The sequence below is a fragment of the Cloeon dipterum genome, chromosome 2, assembly GCF_949628265.1.
Source record: "Cloeon dipterum chromosome 2, ieCloDipt1.1, whole genome shotgun sequence".
Classification (NCBI taxonomy): domain Eukaryota; kingdom Metazoa; phylum Arthropoda; class Insecta; order Ephemeroptera; family Baetidae; genus Cloeon; species Cloeon dipterum.
In genome coordinates, this window is record NC_088787.1 from 10175940 (window position 1) to 10195561 (window position 19622).

At 37.9% G+C, this 19622-nt stretch overlaps 1 protein-coding gene across 1 annotated transcript in view; it reads right to left on the reverse strand.

The window, feature by feature from the left end:
- Positions 1-19622, reverse strand: part of LOC135935488 (interleukin-1 receptor accessory protein-like 1-A) — a 34858-nt gene that overhangs the window by 980 nt on the left and 14256 nt on the right. Inside the window, exons 2-8 of the mRNA XM_065477872.1 lie at positions 8314-8501; positions 7182-7280; positions 5593-5707; positions 5408-5538; positions 5181-5345; positions 4986-5114; positions 3924-4090 (exon numbers count right to left, since the gene is read on the reverse strand). Coding sequence (XP_065333944.1) covers positions 3924-4090; positions 4986-5114; positions 5181-5345; positions 5408-5538; positions 5593-5707; positions 7182-7280; positions 8314-8501 — 994 coding nt within the window. The remainder of the gene's footprint in view (positions 1-3923; positions 4091-4985; positions 5115-5180; positions 5346-5407; positions 5539-5592; positions 5708-7181; positions 7281-8313; positions 8502-19622) is intronic.

Genomic DNA, 19622 nt, shown 5'->3' on the forward strand with positions numbered 1-19622 from the left:
TAGATGATGTTTTGCTATTTTTTTAGTTACTCAGTCTCTTTAATGGCCTCAATTTGCTCAAATTCTTTTGTTCCATGTTCCATACACGAATAATTTTTAAAACGCTATCAAGCCGTCCTACTTAGAACCAGAAGAGATAAAACAATAAAATAATACAAAATTGTAGATTCTGTGCGTAGTCATTTCAATACTATGTTCATTGCCAAATTTAAATAGCGTTTCTCTAGTGATTTAAAGGTTTGTGGAACTTTGCGCAGCGATTTTTAGTCACTATTGGTTGACTACGGTTGCCGTAAAAAGTAATAAAATTCGAACTTTTGAAATTTTCATATTCCCAACAAAATTGAAACCTGGATTTCCAAAGAATTTTGTTTTAAAATGGAATTTTAAACGCAAAAAGTCAACTACATTTTACACTGTTCTTATTGAGGAGCAATATATAGCTGGTTTTATAAGTTTTCTGAGCAGATGTGAACGGTTTTTAACACACCAATTAAGCCAAATCCACTCAAATATAAATTAAATTGGAATAAAAAGCTTTTAAACTGCAAAATTTGTAAGATAAAACTTAATGTGGAATGTTTTCTGTTTAAATTTGATTTTTTTCGCTTTTGAACAGTAATCATAGGAATCGAATAATTTATTTAACTTTAATACGGCTTTGGACAAGGCTTGGGTTTTTCTATGTTAAAAAACGTGTAAATTGTTTAACATAGTTCAAAGATGTCAGCAAACGTTTTGTTGAATTTTGACAAACAAATAAAACTGCCAAATAACATCTAAAAATAGCAGCAAACAAACTTTTGTATACTGCTCTGTAGGTGTCTGGGCTCAGTTTGTGAACTCTGCGTTTTGACAGTACAAAATGTGTCTGTGCCAATTGTGCTAAAAAAGAGCGTTTATTGTGCCTCGAATCGGATAAGTTAAAGATTTAGTTTAACAGTCACGTTTTCCCTAGACGTTTCCAGAGAACGCAATTGCGCGGGCAAAGTGATAATTAAAATAGCACATCTGAGAGAGCTCGTTGCAGCATTCTTGATCATTAAAGTCGGTAATTCAGTGTTGTAAATTAGGGAAATTTAGGAAATTCTAGGAATAACCGTGCGGTTGCGTGGATGAATGCGAGTTGTTTTTAGGTGCACATGAAGTACGAGTTTAAATTCAAGTACTTCTCAAGCTGGTAATTCAACTCTCATTGTCCGAGAAAGTCTAGTGAATTATATGTCCAGACAGTTTGAGTCGAGCTCGTCCATCACGGCATGCCGATTCTCATCAAAATTGTCAAAACTAGTTATGCGGAATGCCCAAAGAGAGACTTTTTATGGGCGCGCGAGACTTATACATAATTGCAGACGAAATGGACACCCTTGAAGGGGCCCATGTTTTAATTACAGCTGCTGCGAGACGCGCTTTGATGTTTACTAAGTGGGCGGCACTTGCCAAATTTGCAAAATCCAGAATTTGACAGACGAGTTTATACACTCGCCGAGTTCAAACTGCGCCTGTCTTTGCCTTTGTCGTCAAGGCTTGTCCGCCGCTAGACACTAATTAACGCGCGCTGCTATGAAGCGCCGCAGCGATTTAATAAACTATTCCCCGATTTTTGCCTCGCTGCAGTAATTATGAAATATTCATAGCGACGTTTTCTTTCATAAAAAAATGGACGTAGACAGACATGACGCTCGTTTGTAACATTTGCTTTGTGAGAACGATAATAAAACATGAAAAGTTCAGCTCGTAAAAAGCAAAAAACACTCCTCCTGCTCATTCAAAAAGCTTTATTTGTCTGGAAATATTTTTATTGTGTCAGCTTCAACCCAACAAATGATCCTAGATTTAAATATTTCATATCTCACCTCAACTTAACTACTAATTTCTCAAGTCTTTTTTGCTTATTATTTGTTTTACCAAAAAACAAGTTAGAAAAAATTGTTAACTTTTTAGGTAAAATGTAGTTTAATAATTTCTTTGCTCCTCGAAATAGTTGATTTAGATTACCTTGTGGTAGTACATAATGTTGACCTCCTTTTGAAAGAATTTATATAATTTTGAAATATTCAAATGGAATTTTCGATTCAGAGCACAGTTTTACTAGTTGCTTGACCACAATTTAGACAAACACATATTTCAAATGAATAAACGTTGACCGTGAGTAATGATAATAATTCTTGTATTGTTCTCTAGATTGTATTTTTCGTTTCAGAGATTAAGTAAAATGTTGTAGAGTTGCCTGAACAAATTTCAATTGTTTTCATGGTTTCTTTGTAGTTGAGTTAAGTTAATAATTATATCCAACATCATGAAACTGCTGACGAAATCGAAAGTGATTTTATTTTTCTTTATTAAATGGCTAAATAATATGTCCAAGTTTGGCAGAATTTAGATTTTTTCATTCAGCCCGTCAAGTAAAAATGAAAATGCACCCTTTTTCACATTAAAATAAACTGAGATTTAGCACAAAATTAATTTAAGGTTATATTTCTGACTCAAAAGTTAAACAATAAAATTACAAACATGACGTTTGTTTGCAAAATTTTCTCTGTGAGAACAATACATCATAATAAGTAAAAAAACACTTACAAAACCCTATATTTCAATATTTGAGAGGAAATATTTTTATTGCATGAGCAAAAGCAACAAAGGAACTCTCCTAGGTATTCTAATATCTCGCGTTGCCTTTAAACCGTTTCTTTACCTTTGTTTAAAAAGTGTTTTGAACAAAGTGTCATATTGCTTCAACTCAACATGCTGGGATTGAAGGAGGCGATGTAAAAATACTGACAAGCGGCCGCAACATAGGAGCAGTGCAGTGTTATTTATTTATCTTATTTATTGCCTCATTATGTGTTTTTCACGCGCGGAGTAGCGACGCAACGGAAATCTGTTCTCGAGTGTTTCTTGTGAAAAGAATTAGCTAATAACGACCGGGGCAGTGCGCAATCGACCGTTCAACTTCCGAGAAAATAATGGAGTTAGAGAAAAATGACTATTTAAATAAAACTCAATTTTTTAGCTAACGGTAATTGAGAGATAAAAAAATAATCTCTCCTGCACTTCCCTCGGCAATAATAGTAAAAGTCTCTCGGACAATGATAGGTAATAAAAGCCGCAGCAGCGAGCGTCGTAAAATTCGAGCCCATTTGAAATGTGCCTAATTGAGCCCAAATTATTTCAATTTGCTGGCGCGTCTTTCCGCCAGGTCCCATCATGCGCGGCGCAGCAACAATTATGTCGTCCCGAGAGCGCCTTGCAGCACCTGAATATCCGCTGCCACCGTCTGTTTTCTCCACCAGCAGCTCTAATTGCCGCGCTCATTTTCGCGCTGTAAATTACGCAATTGAAGGCATTCCTGGAAGTTTGTCGCTTAATTGCGCTGCCCGAGCTGTGTTGCTAAGCAAGAATTCTCGTCTCAAAAAAGTCTGCAATTGCGATGGCAGTAGTTTTTCTTTTCTTTGAAAGAGTCCTCCAAGCATAAAAAACGCACAGACTTCTTTTAATTTAAATCTTTTACTTCGGAACTTTTCTCTCTAATGTTTAGTTTTAACTAGACTTGAGAATAAGAGCATTTTTTGTTTTTGCTGAAAATTCTAATTTTTGTTTAACAAAAATAGTTGGTTTCCGGTCTAAAACAGTCGTTCTTACAATTGAAAAAGAGCGACGTTTCAGATTTTTTACAATGAATATACTGTAGGACGAAAATGAAGTTAAATGAATTTATTTTCTGATCTGAATTATGTATTAGTAAATTTAGTTTCCATCCGCATATTTTGGACATTATTGGTCCGAAAAAGACTGTTTTGATTGACTTTTTAATCAACATTTAATTTGTTAGAACCTGCTGTCTAGAGAGCAAACCTTTTTAAAAAAATTCACCGACTGGAATCCCATGTCTAATAATTCAGAGGTAAAAATTTAAAACGTACCTGTGTGACTACGAAAACCACGCTGGGGTGCAGCTGGGAAAGATGGTCCAGAAGCTGGGCCAGGGAGGCAGCGCTCCAGGTGGATGAGTGTTGCTGTGCAAGTGCGGGCGACAGCACCATCACTAGGCGCCGACTCACTTGCGATAGTTGCGATAATCGACCACAACCTGAAAATCAGAAAATCGGATCTTTAACTGTGCTGTGAATATTTTGGCTGGCGGAATCCTGTTTTTAAATATAGGGCTTTGATTTTTTTTAATTTTTAAATCAAAGCAATTAATGTAAACATATTTATTTTACTTTGTCTCCTTACTGTTAGAAAAGATGGACAAATATATCATTTGAACTAACGCCAAAGATTGATTTCCCGATTTATTAAAAATTTAAAAATGGAAATAGGACTCTTTTGAAAGGGTAAAACTTTCCATGACGTTTATCGTTTTCCACTGTAAAAATCTGTACAGCAAATTAATTTTACTTTTCTTTATTAAAAAAATTTGGTTGAATTATTTTTTAATTTTATTCTGACAATAAGTTCAGCTTTTATTATTTTTGAGCAAATTCTGCGGTCAATCACCAGGAAGGCACTGGCACTAATTTAAACTTTGAAGATAAATTGACAAGAGTCTAGAAAAAATAAATCATTTAAATTTCCCATCATAACTTTTATACTGGAGACGCAGTTTTCCCTTAATGTCCAAATTAATTGCATTGCATTCATCATAAAATGTTATCCCTCTTCAAACAAAGAAAAACTCATCAAATTGCCCTTAATCATTTCAAAAATAGCTCTCTCTGTCTCGCTACTCCCGTAGTCTTATATAAATAATTGTTTGACTGGGTGGAAAAAAGTATCCCCCACCATCAAAGGGAAACTAATGAAAAAGCGCCCTTTTTGATTTCCAAGAATTACATCCTCCACCGAGCTCCAGGCCAATTTCGCAACAATTTCCGCAAGTAATCAAAACTTTAGCGAGCCTCTGCGCCGGGTCTGCCGTGTGTTGCGATACAGGATCTCCATGCAAATTGAGCTGCGGGCTTAAAGTATAGTCGTCGACTTACCATCGGGTTGGAGCTGGTGGATGCAGCATTGATAGTGGAACCTCTTCTCCAGGGCCGGCAGCAGCTCGCTCACTGCAAACTCGGCGTCTTTGGTTACGTAGCATATAAATATATCAAACTCTTTTGGATCTGCAAAGAAAAGGGGAAGTTGTTAAAGTGGATCAAAAGGAGCGTTGATGTAGAAAAAAAACCTACCATTCTTATCCCCTGAGGAGAAAAAATCTTTCCACAGGAGAAGCAGTCTGAGTCGCAGTTTGTAATAAATAAGAACCACTAAAACTAGGATTGTACAGGACAAAGCAACTGCTAAGGAGAGAACACCGTTGGCGGGCGACGTCAGCGGTGCTGCTTTTGGCACTTCTGAAACACACGCACTCAATTAGCAACATTCTGAATGAAAGTTATTCGGCAACTTCTCTCACCTTGTTTGTGAAGGGCCACCATCACGTGAGTGTTCCTGTTGAACACGGAAATGGAGCAAATGTAGCGGCCGTAATCAGAAAGCTGAACGTTTGAGATTTCCAGGTATCCGCCCAAAGTTTGGTCTTCATCCCTGTTACGGAAAATTGATTTAGGCCTCCACAGCAAATATTCCTGAATAATTTACCTGTGGAAATGATGCTGCATGAATCTGGTCGTGTTTTGCAGGGTTGAGTTTTCTCCTTGTTTCTTCCAGATCACCGACTGGTACAAGTCACTTGTTTTGTTGCTGTTGATTTGTCCTGAAATTTGATACATTTTTTTAATTTAATAGGGAGAGACGGAAATATGCATTTTTTTTAAGCTTTCAACAGATGACTGGACTGGAAATTAATTTTGCAACATCTGGATCTTTAACTCAGCGGGGGCCAGATTCGTGCGATGCGCAGATATGGCGTCCGGTGGAGTATGGCGCGAAAAAAGGCACGTGAAAATGCGCGAAAATAACCAAGTTTTGATCAATATTGTGACATAATTTGCATTGCTCGTACTAATTGTGTCTTTTGGATCGTAAAAACAAACTCTTAACACTGGTACGGCAATCCAAAGAGAGCTTTTTGTTTCACACATCCAGACCCCATCTTGGATCTGCGCAGTGCGAACCAATTTTATCGCACATCTGGACCCCGCTGATTAAACTATTAACGGCCTTAATAAATATTTAAAAAAAGAAAAATTCATGCTAGTCTGTTGAAAATTGAGAAATATTTCGCCAGGAGAAAATTTTTCTCCATTTCTTCCACTGTAGGATAGATAGTAACGCGAGGAATGAAGAAAGTGAAATAATTATTGACTAAACCCGTTTTTTATTTTCTTCCTAGAAATTTGGCAACTGTTGACATTCAACTCTTAAAATCTACCTAAGAAGTGCCTAAAACTTCCAGTGTCATTTGCCGGTGGTTCATGGAATTTTGGCAGTATTGATTTACTCTATTTAAATGCTCAATACACCGCTGTGATGGATTACAAACGATTCTCTCAATTTTCAAATAATCTCTATATGCATAAACAAAACTAAGCTTGGCTTTCAAACGAGCTCTCGACAACCTAATGCCCTGTTGAAATATAGATATAATGATGCAAAATATGACAACTGCCAATCTGAACAAACAACAATTCTGCTATAATCTGCTTTTGATCGGTTCATTTTCAACCTACGCATTCCATGCTTTCAGCTTGTACTTTGTGTTCGAATATTCACATAGAAACATCCATCGGCGGTGAAACAAGTACTGGAAAATAATATTATTGATTGCCATTCCAAGAAGGGAATTATCGACAGGCTCCGCTGAAAGCTCTGCTGCACACACAATATTCCGAGTTCGTGCGCAATACAAAATTGGTGTTGCCCAACTCTGCTGCGATTACTGCCAGGCAAGTGCCGCGCGCCGTCGATAAGTATAGGCATATAATTGTCGGCCCCACGGTGGGCTGCGCGATTTATTTTTCTTCTCAAAGGCGATGCCAATTTTCTAAAGGACGTGACAGCCTGCCTTCTCTATTTACATTTTTTTCCTTTTAAAAACCAACCACACCGCATAGTATGCAAACAGGTGCCGGGAATTTTATGGCGTTTACAACAAGAACTAAAGCAGTAAACAGCTAGGGTTTTAATCTATTTCCAGAATGTATGCGCGAGATAAAAATTTATTGTTCGGTTTATGACATCCTCATCCTGCACCAAGCGGTGTACGTGTGCGCTATCCATTCACTTACCGATAAAAGCTTCGCAGAAAAATCGCGTGCTGTCTCCTGGTAAAATATACTGGTCGTCCGGTTTGTACGTTGTCCTCATCGGACCATCATAGTCATTGTCTGCAAAAAACATTATAATTATAACAATTAATAGTAAATTAGAGCAGGTGCTTGATTTTAAGGGTTAGAAGCTAAGCTAAGAATCAGCATCTTTGAAAATATGATCAAATTTCTGAGCTATTTTAAATTAGATAAGCTGAAAAAGGTTCCTTTTTTTAAGTTTGATTTACCAGATGGAATGGTTTGTGTCCGTAAATTCTAAAAATAATTTTGGCAATGATTTATTTGCAAGGTTGGAAAATTTGAGACGGTTTAGAAATATCTTTGCGGTTGATATAATTTCATGAGCATAAATTACGCAATTTACGACTTTAGAGCTTCGCCTGAGATCGTCTAAAACCATCAAAGTTGCTTATAAGGCCTGATGAACGCGAATAAAACGAAAAGTGGCCTTCATTGTCGGTACATTTATGATGATTTTTCTTCCAGGTCGGTTTCCAATAAATTAAATTGGTGATTTTTTACATCTTGTTCGCAGGGATGGAAACACAAAAATTTAATAATGAGATTTGACCATTTTTGTCTCCGGTTAGATATTTAAAAAAATTAGGATTCAAATTGCAATTTAATATTGCTTTTAGAAAGCATAATGTTTTACTATTTTAGGATTTGCATAAGGAAAACTAAAGATTATAAGCCAATTAAACAATTAACACATAACAGAATGATTTTAAGGGCAATTTTTTTATCCTGCTGACAGCTAAAAAGTCGGATTGAAACTTCTAAATATATTTTAAGAAAAGGTAAGGCTCAAGAAAAATTCTCAATTGTGATTTTCTCGTAGAAAATTATCGTAATACTCCAAAGAAATCATCTGAATTTGACTTTAAAGCTCTTTTTAAACGCTTCGACTAGATATAAAATTGCAAATTCCACTCTCCCACCCAAAAAAATAACAATTCGAACACAAAAGTTTGTTTTAAATTTATAATCCTTTAAATGCTCAGATTTTCGTGAGACTTTTAAATATTTTGAAATATATTCGTGATATATAATGCGGTGAAGAAAACAAAAGTGGACAGACGAAACTCACCTAAGACGGTCAGGTTGATTTTGTGGGAAAAGGCGTGCGTGTCATTTCGCACCACGCACTTGTACAAGCCAGCGTCGGATTCGCGCACGGCGGCAGAAAAAATTGTCTGGTTGACGGCCTGCGGATCAAGTATGAAAGACGAGCCACCTCCAAGCCCGAGCCACGGGTACGGGATGTCATCCTTGTACCTGCGAAAAGAGGAAAAGCAAAACGATTAATACGATGATATTTCATTCAAAGCAGCAGCAGAAGCAGGTCTGCAGCAGCAGCAGCAGCAACGGTGTTTAGTGCGCGGAATGAAAACGTGATGCCCGCGCGCGCTCGTGTATCGAATTTAGTCTGGCGCTCATGCAGTTTAAATTCAAGTTCTAAGAAGCAGCAGGCGAATGTGTTATTCTCCCTGCTTGCTTGGCGTCCTTTTATTTCTTTCAGCAACACACGCCGTGCCATTTCCACGTACTGGATCTGGTGCAATTTTTATGATCCACGTCTTGGAATCAAACTCAATTTGATGACACACTTAACGACCCTTTTCTTATTCTACACACCGGAGGGGCTGCCGTTACTTAGTTAGTTTGAAAGTTTTTTGCTGAAACAATTCCATTGTATATCGATCGTTCATCGCCCTGAGCGCGAATATATTTATTATTCAAAAACTCCCTCGCGGTATAATTAGGCAAGCTGAAACACACACACACGTGTCTCTCTTTTTTACTCTCTCGTCGGCAACTAAACAAAAACCGAAAGCGTTCTGAGAAGGAAAGTATCAAAGTTATTAACTTCCAGCATGCGAATTTCTCGTGCCACACTTAGCCGAGGCAACGTACGCGCGCGCGAGAAAGATATATGTCTATTTTGACAAGAGGAATTTGCATATAAATAAGGCTGTGAATCGAGTTCTCTGCCGCTACCGCGCATTCAAGCCATTCCAGCCGGCAAAATTTATGTTATTTTCTTTCTTGCGAGTCACAAGTAGTGCGGCTTTGCACACGCTAATTGAAGGCATTAAATATTCCCTCAGCTGAACCTGCGATGCTCTCTTTACGCGCGGTCAATGCTTGAGTAATTTCATTTGAATCGATTTTCATTTCACCGAATCGGTATTGCGTGTCACGCGGCTATTCTGTTTGGAATTATGGGACATGTAATTTCACTCTGGTGCATACCGACAAATACAGGAGAAAATCGACAAATTTTGTTTGTAAGATTATTAGATACAAATACGGCTTTTCTACCTAATTCGTTGTTGTTGATTGGGACGCTAATGCATTTTTCCATTTTTTCTTTCCCTATTTTTGGGTTAGACGTCTGATTTTAGGTTTGTTTTCGTAAATTACGTAAATTTAAAATTAACAAAACAAAAAATAGTCACTTTCCACTTCTTTTTCGAGATTTTGATGCCAATTTTCGATGGTTTCCAATCAATTCCGGTTTTAAAAATTGTAAAAAAGAAGACAAAACGTGCGAAAAAACGTTTTGGCGTATTGTTCAAAATTTACAAATTTAAAGCAATTAAAATTTTGGCAATTGAGTCAGTATTTGCTGGAGTCCAAAACCATTCTGTAATATTTATTTTAATTACAGGAGCCAATTTAGTCTATTTATGCAAGTACATTTAATTTAAACGAATGGATAACAAATATGTATATTCTACCATTAAAATTATACTGTTTCCATCGTTCACGTAATTTAAAAATACTGGCGTAAGCAAAAGCAAACTAATTTGACGCTAGTGGTTGAAACAAATATTAAACTATGGTCTCTAAAAACATCCAATTTCGTGGTTTTCCTTTATTAATTTGAAAATTTCCAACAGAAGCCAATTTCTCTCGAAGCAAAATATTTACCATGATATTAATGATCAATTAAAATTTTGTAGCCAGAACAATTTGTAAATTCTCGTGAAACTAAATTCAAAATTTAAAAAAAAAAAATATTTCAAACCCTATTTGAATTTGTTCAAATTAAATTTCCAAGCAGAGCCAGTAATTCTTAGAAAATTTCAACTCCGTGATAAGATCATAAATATCCAACAATCCGAATAATAAATAATTAACTACAACAAAGAAATAATAAAAATTCTAAGCTGCAAATCCGATCTTATCAAGGTCGGAAGTGCCATCAATCCGCTCCCAGCTGTCATGGAGAGGCAAATTAATGACCGGCAATCGTTCCAAACATTAGCAGCATTAATAATAAAATTGCGTGAGGCGTGATCCGCATGCCAATCGGGACGTGTGGACGAACCGAGGCGTGCACCTGACTCAGGATGACATCACTGTGACCCCGCTTAAATTCGAAGAAACAGCCCGCCGGTGTGTAAGCCCAGCCGCGCGAGAAAATTGCACTGCACCTTTTTATATATATGGCGGGCACCTGACCGGAGCCACCACACACACTCACACACACCGTCACATGGAATTCAGATTTCCTCGGCGGCAGTTGACCGCGTTGAGTCGCGCACGAAATGTTAAACACCCTCTCGCAGAATGTGTGAGAGAGAGAGAGAGAGAGAGAGCGGCGCAAAACTCTTGCAACAGATTTGGCACCCGAGGAGCGTTTCGCGCTCTTGAGTCGTGTGATGGCTTAATTCTGGATGGGCAGAAATTTCTCACTCATTTATTTTAATTTAAAACAAAAAACAAAATTTTGCAAAGCATTTTTTAAACTAATATTTAGCTTCAAGGTTTATTCCACTAATTGCAAATTTTCTGTCTTTTCAATCGATGCGTGATCAAGGTTTTTAATAAAAGAAAAAAGCTAAAAGGATTTAGTAGAGATTAGGTTTCGACAAAAAGCCAAAATCCTAATCTCTCAACCAAAAGCAATAATCAAAACGAGAAAATAGGAAATTTAGACAGTCAAAAGCGAATTATTATTATTTTTCTCGTTGTAGCAGGGATCGCAAAACCTGATTTTTTACCGGGAAACCCACTCCATTGCAAGAACACGCGGGAATTTCCAAATATTTGCGGGGTTTTTCGTTAAAGCCATAAATTTGTAATGCTGAAAATAACCAAAATTATAATTAAATTAATAAATAAAAGAAATTAATGGTCTCACAAAATTGTGGATTTTTCAACAAAATAAATTTTCAGACCCTTTTGACTTGAAGTTGAATAGCGCAAAAAATGATATCTTGGGAGTCAAATTCGGAAAGAACGGAAAATTCCAAAATTGGTGTTTTTGGGCTGGTTTTTTGCGTATAGCAAAATTGGCGAAACAATGTTATTTATTTGGCGTCTCTTTTTGGTTTATTTTTTTAAAATTTTTTATAATGAGTGATTGCAAAGGTCCAGTAATGAAAGAGACCAATCTAGATTGATCCTTACTTAGTCTCCAAAATGTGGTCCACAATTATTTTTGAAAAAATATTTTCATGTTTTAAATAGTTTTTGCATTGCCTGTGAGTCAGAACTTGCTGAAAAAAGTGTGGCAATGGCGAGAGAGAAGTGTGCAGTGCAAGACCGTTCTGCTGATGAATAATGTGTGCTCCCGAGAAAGCGAGAGAATGCAAAATTACCCAAATTAACAAGAAACTGGGTCGAAGTCACGTTGGATGCCGATTCTAGGAAGTTTGTGCGGTGGCATCGGGAACTAGAAACTTCTTCCAACACAAGCTCGAGGGGCGTGAAAAGCGAAACTACATAGAATCCGTATGTGCACGCGGGTGTAATAAAAGGAGAGGCTCGAAAAAATGTTATCTGTACTCGGCTGCCGACCAATTAACCGACAGGCGAAACACTCTCTAGCTCGAAAGATGTGTGCGTCTGCGAAATATAAAGGGAAACGCTCGGCGTTTATTGTTTCTTATATATTATATAGCTGCCAGCGTCACGCACACCGCTTTTGACTGCAATTGCGAGGCATGTTGTATGAAGCATGATTAGCTAAAAATAGAGTTGCGCCGTGTTACGCGTTTTCATTAAATAATGTGCGAACGATAATAAAATATCGGTAAATTTCGCTTCGTGTTCTCGTTAATAAATTAAACTAGAGCTCTGCGCTTTAAAATCAATTAGTATTGTTGACTGTACATGGTATAGTTCATTGAGTTCATTTAGCACCAACGTGCAATAAACAGTTAAATTCCAGATTTTGCCAAATTGATCGAAAAATTAAACGATTTTTGTTAATGATTTTTTCGCTTCATTTCGATTCCTCTCGTCGCGATCTATCCAAACGGTGTGCGAATCGTGGGAAAATTTCTCTCCTGGCGAATTAAATCCTGACTTTCAATAAGGAAACAGCGCTCCCCGCTTGATTAGCATGCAAACTTTTGAGCCGATTTTCTCAAACATGTAAACAAGCAACTGCAGAACTTGATTTTTCACTTCAAAGTAAATTAAACAAACTTAAGTTCGACTGAAAAAATGTTAATTTCCAGATAGCTAAAATAATTTTTAGGTTGTATTGAATGCAAAAACGGACAAAATGAGAAAAATTCGGAATTAAAAGGCCAAAACAGTTCCTCTACGTGATATTTCATGATTTGTGCACACTTGAAGGCAAATCATACCAGGAAAAATAAAAAATGTGCTCTATTTCAAAGCTAAAACGTGTTCATTAATATAAATATTTAGCTGAATCGATCGAGAGGATCAGAAAACAAAAATATGTTTACTTCTCATGTGTGATGGCATTCCTCTGTAGCGGATTAACTATTAATAAACAATTCCCCGAACAACATGCAGCTGCTTTACAAAATGCGGTTTCCACCGCGCGTATATCCCGAATGCATAGCAGCCCCGAAACCGCAAACAGCGCCGCCCTTGGCGCGCATAATGGAGGATGGTGGTGAAATTTTCCAAGAAGGCGCGGGGACCGAACCGAGCTGGAAGCTCGATACGGTCTTCAGAGAAGAAGCGGACTTCATCGCTTCTGGGACTACGCGCTTTTCAATTTGATGATGCAGCAGCCGCCCGCCTGGTTGACAGGGGAGGATGTGTGTGTGCAGCTCTTTGCAGTTCGTGGAACGAGAAAAGCTTTCAAAGCACATTTTTATACTCGACAAAAGAGACAAAAGTTTCATCAGGCATCTGCGCAGACATTTCGAGTGGTCTTTTCCTGCTCGTATTGATTTTCATAATATATATGTATTTGAAAATCAGGAAAAAGCGATTTAATTATTGTTTTGTTTCTTCGTCATAACGCCCACGTTGCAGATGAGTGTTGAGCGTTGTTTCGCGTGTTCAAATAACAGCTCGAAATTGCGCATTTTGGTTCAGTTTAAAAAATTGACATTTAGGAGGAAATTCTGTAATGGTACTGAGTTTTTGATCAAATTACCCAACTATACAAAAAGGGCAATAGAACTTTGGCAAATGAGCAGGAAAATTGTGCTTTTAATAAAACTTTTTCACTCTATGAAAAATTAGGATGAAATACTTTTTACTTTGCGTCTGACTGAGACAGAAAAGGAGCAAATTTCACGCAGTTTTTAGACTCTTGAGCCATTTTAGAATAGTCTTAAACAATCTTCAGGGCATAAAACCATCTAAAAGCTGCCAGAAACGTCAAAATCCGTGGCGAAGCCAGAAAACATCTAAAAAAAGCAGCGGGGCCAGATTCGTGCGACGCGCAGATATGGCGTCCTGTGGAGAGTGGCGCGAAAAAACGGTCACGTGAAAATGAGCGAAAAGAAGAAAGTTTTCGTCAATATTGTGACATTGTACTAATTGTGTCTTTTGGATCGTAAAAACAAACGCTTGACACTCGTACGGGAATCCAAAGAGAGCTTTAGGTTTCCCACATTCACCACCATCTTGGATCTGCGCAGTGCGAACCAATTTTATCGCACATCTGGACCCCGCTGTATAAAAAAGAAATATCCAAATGGTTTTGGCCGTTAATTGCTGGCCTGGAAAGCTCCACTTTATACATTTCAACCCTTACGTTTTGCTCTGTGTGTGAAATGTTACTTTTAAACACATTTGAAGGTGATCGACAACAAATTATCGTGTTTCAAAACTTTCAAGCGGCAAACAAATTTGTTTACACTTTCTTAGCATGAATTAATTGGCAGGCCAGACACATTCGACGGTCGCGTCGTCAAACAAACGTGCGGCGGCCGCGACTCTGGGGGATTTACAAATGTTATAATTTGGATCATAAAAGTGTGTTTAAGATAATTACACCGGCAGGGTTATTAAAGGTAATAATATAATTGCAAGAGCGGCGGCAGGAGCAGTAGAGCTGCTGCCGTATTTGGCGCGGCGGATCCATGCACACTCACACACTCACACAAGTTCGGGGAAAATCAGTGTCTGCGATTGTTTTCCCGCCGCGCGCGCGTTCATTATGTGTGCGGCAACTGAGAACTGAGAAATTGTTTCTGCGTACAAGTGGTTCGAATTCGCAGCCACTTACTTCTCTTCTCTGCCTCCACGGCGCGGGCAATTAAAAATAATAATTGCGCCGGACGCAAGACGAGAAAGAGCACGGCAAAAAATTGGCGGTGCAGACAGAGCGTTTCGTCCGTCCATGAGCGCGCGGCAGCAGCGCGCACTGGCCTAATTACCGCAATACGCGCGCGCTCGCTGCTCTCGACCTGCGAGCTGAATAATAAAAGTCGCACGTAAATTGACTGATGGACACACACGCTGACAGCAGCAAAAAACAACACGAGAGCTCAGGCAACGAGATCATTTTTCAAATCTCTCGCGCAACAAATGATGCGTTGATTACAGTTTCATTGCGTTTTAATTGCTCTGCATTCACGTATTTTTTAACTGCCTCGATCATCTTCATGATGATTCATTTAACCCTGCCCGAAACTTAAAAAATAATATTTTTCTCTACATGCAACAATGGCTTAACTATTTGATATTCCATTCATTTTTCGCAAGCGGGGCAACCATAGAGGACCTTAAATTAATTTTAAATTACAAAATCGAGACAAATTATAAATTTATTCTAAAACAACTCCAAAAATTCGGAATATTTCCAGAGAGCGAAGATTATAAATTGTTGGAGGAATTATTTCATGCGATTTTCTCACCGTGAATGGAGAAAGAGTATTTTAGACGGTCAGATGTAATTTTTTTTGGCTCTTTAACTCTTCGTTTCATATACATTTTAAATTTTCAAATCATTTTCAACACATTCCGAATAAGAATTAAAGATGCGTGTTGTTAAAAAATGAAGAATTATTTAAAACGAAATTTACTGTTTTGCTCTTATTTTGAAATCTCTCCAAAACCCAATCGAACGAAACATAAAAATGATCTTATATTTATAGGATACGACAGCAGAATAGTTTCTCCTGAAAAAAGGATAGCTAAAGAATGCTATTGTAACTTTTTATGACTGGGTACTTCCGTTCAGTACGTACAATGGATTATATATTCAGAAAACATTATTGTTAGCACTCTCTTCGGGGTCAGGTTTCTATCCTCGATTCATTCAATCCGTCTCCCCTTCTTGGAAATTGATAAATAATGTATAAAAGAACTTGTATAAGCGTGCGAGCAGCAGGTGTTGCATTCCGTGCATTCTGCATTCACCCTCACGGTCCCTTTTCTCCCTTTTCGTATTGAAAGGCATATAAAATATGAGCCGGCCAGTGCAAAAGATATTCTTAGAAAAAGCAAATTGTGTTTTTCTTATGGTGAAAACCATCATGTATTGTGTGAACATCATGTTTTGTTACAGCCCTCCTAGCGTTTTCTGAAAATAGGACACTGTCAGTTCCATTCATCAGGATATTTCCCTGCTACAGATCGATAAAACAAGGAAACCTAAAAGATATTTTTTCTTTCAAACCTGCTCGTTGGCTCGCATTTGTTAAAGCTTTTCTTGGGAGTGTCAAAACAATGGGAAATATTTGAGTATTTCGTAGATTTATTGCTGCCAAATAATGTCGGAGGTAGTAAAAGGTGGAAAATTAAGTGACGGGAAATAAAGCTCAAATAACTCGACGGGCCGGGAGACTCGCCACTCCGCACCTTTCCAGTGCTTTTAGGGGAAACTGTCTGGCGTTTCAATTGATGGCCACGATTCCTCTGTGACCCCGCATGTTATTGGAACGAGAGATGTGCTGACAGTGAGTATAGAGGTTAAACAGTAATCTATACTGCTGCTTTCATAATTTCTTAATTAAAACTATTCAGGATAATCCGGTACATGCGATTTACGCTTGGGAAATCAAATATATTACGCTTCTCGCGTATAAATTTAGTTTGCACGCGGCTCTCTGGCTAGAAATTAATTAGAGTTTTCTCCACTGCTAGTGCTGACTGCGACTTCCTCGTTGGTTCCGAGAAAGGCAAAAAGTCAGGCTTCATTTTACGCCCTCTTCTGCGCAGCAAATGGTAATCACCATGCAACCAAGAGGCACAGAGAGGCAGGTGTGGAAATGCAAAAAGAAAAACCGCTTAAATTGACATTCAATGCGTGCAGATGCAAGGCCAGCAATTATACGTTTCTCAGAAAACCCCTTGTCAAGGCACAAGGGAGATGCTAAAATTACATGCTCTGCTCATATTGAGAAACGTCCAATAGCGAATATTATTATTTGTATTGCATCTGATTTATTGTCATGTCATGATGGTGAAATAACAAAACATCAATATCTATAATGCTCTGGATGCTATTGCAACTGTATGATTTTTTAGACTTTGTCCCTGCTCTCCAGCTCTTCAGATCGAATAATTTAGAATAAATTTGATCTTTAAAATAGACAAACTAAAGAACGGCAACAAATGTAATTCTGCAAAATTGTGCGAAAGGCTTGAAAATATCAATTGGCAAAACGCACAGGTTATTTTTTTTAATAAATACGTGCCTTCACTGTTCCTTACGCTTCTTTTGTCGTCTTTTTTAAATTAGGATACCATTTTAAAACTTGGGAAGAGCCAAAATTTGCCTAGTAGCGGTTAGAATCTGCTCCAAAGTTTTCATTCAAGAATAAAGCGGTGTGAGTCTCCCTTTTTCATTAGCCTCGTAATTAGTACGCCATTATATCTTGAAAACAGAAATGGAAACACAGCGGAAAAAACATGAAAATCTGTTCATTATTTTCGAGGCATTTGGGTAAAATCTGATTTATAACTGTCGCGTTTGGTCTCAACTTTGATAATTGTCCAATTATATACATAATAAAAGTTTCGTGGTAGCTGCAAAACAAACACACAAGTTTGAACTGTTGAATTGATTGTTGCTCTTCTCTTGCAACAAGTAAATTCGCGTTTGGTTGTTGAGCTTTGCGCAATTTCTCCGCTACCACGAGGAAATGTACTTTTTATTTGATTAAGGCAACATCCCACTGCGAAATCCAATATTGTTAACATGAAGCATCAATTAGCCTGACAATGAAACTTCTCAGAAAATGCAGAGCAGAAAATTAGGGCAATAATACCCTTCAGGGCTGCATGCTTTTGCGCTTTTGTTCGGCCGCTCGGCTCTATTTGATCACTCTTTTGAGGGCAGAAAGCAATTTCCACGTGTAACATCACCGTGAAGCCCTTGCCTGTGCTCCCTCGCTCAATATATGCTGCTGCGAGGAATGAGGATGGATGGTTGAATCCTCCCTGCTCTGCTCCGCTCCGCTACGCCCAACCCTATTGAAGTTTTGTGGAAACGTCAATCGGGTGGGAAATTCTCGGAAAATCTTCAGACGAGCTGATCGATAAACTGCGCCGCACATCATCATCAATATACAGCGCAACGCTGTACTTTGAGAATAATTTATTGTTGCAAACATGAAAAACATCAGCGCCAGCATGAAAATGACGGCTCATGTGTTTTATTAGTGCGATAAACTGCAATTAGCCAAGTTCTGATTGGAAACACGAGTTTGAGTTATCTTTATGAACTAAATGCTAATCAATTTTGCGCTTGCATAGTAGGCCAGAAATTTCTAATAATGTGGAAAGTTTTAGCGTTGCAAATTTTATGCAAATTTCTAGTTATCGAGTGCGAATATTCACAGCCGTATATGTTTTCCCCGAAGTCCAACGCCCAAAACATGCGCAGAAATGACTGCTTTCCAGGTATATGTGGACGCATTATCTCTAATCTGCTGCACGACGGCGTTAGGCGTATAATCCTCAGGGCTGTTGATTACATTTGCATCAATCGTGAGCACCATTGCCGAGAGGAAACGGCTTTTGTGAAAAAAATCCGAGTGTTGCGTACATATAGACAACCACCCCTGCCTGGCGTCAGGATTTCTCGGAAATGTTGGCGGCACTCGGGTCGATAAATCTGGTGCTCATGTTTTCACAGCAAAGGGATAGACGAGAAAGCAATTTAAGGATTGTGGTATTAAAATTTACAAACAACTTCGTAAACAATTTCAATTAGTTGCATGATTGCATTTTGTTTCATCATATTATGACTTGAGGGAAGAAAAGGAAATGACAGCCTGGATGCCTGCACCAGTGCATAATTAAAAGACTCAATGAGACGGGGAAATTCAGCTTTTGAAGTGGAAATTTTTAGTTAAATTATTTTGACCAAAAAAATGCACTATTTTGATTTATTCCTTTGCATTTTTAGCTCTGACAGGTGGTCCAGTGAATTTATTGTTTGTGGATTTTTCCAACAGTGCAAGAGTTCAAACAGGAGGGAAAAGATTTTGCCAAATCGCTTGGTTTGTCAATTATTTCTTCGCCCATAGCCAATAATGAATCTTTGCTATTTATTATATGCACTCGTATGGGTTAACAAACTAATGGATGTCCTTCTCTTTACCGCGAAGGTCAGTCACCCTCACACGGGCCATAAATCTAAATTGGTGTCATTGTTGTACAAACGCAAACAACCGGTGTATGCGCTTTAAACTCTATTCTATGAAATTTGCAGGTGGTCGGATTTGGAATATCTACTTTAAAATGCAGGACAAAAGTGCTTCTGGGTACAAGCACGACTCTTAGAAAAAAACATTATTCCTTAAGGGATGCCTGTTTTGACATTTTCTCACATTATTTTCATTTTTCTAGGTAAATAATGAATATTCGGTCGAGGGGAGTGATACAAGGCAACAATTGAAAATTATTTGAATTGTTGGATGCCATAAACAATTTGTTCAACAATTTGCAATAGTAAAACAGGACCTTCCTACAGTAAAAATTTAAATTTTGTTAATTTTCTCCAAAATGTACAGTGCTTGAACATATTTTCTTGGCATATTCCGATTCCTCTCGTCGAGATCTGTCCAACGGCGTATGCCACTTATTGGGGAAACTCTTGCTTTTAAAATTAAATCGGATTTCAAGTAAGGAGACCGCCATTACCATTTGAAAATCACGGTAATTTTCTAACCAATTTTCTCAAAAAATAACAATGCTTCTTAGGTCAATTTAGGC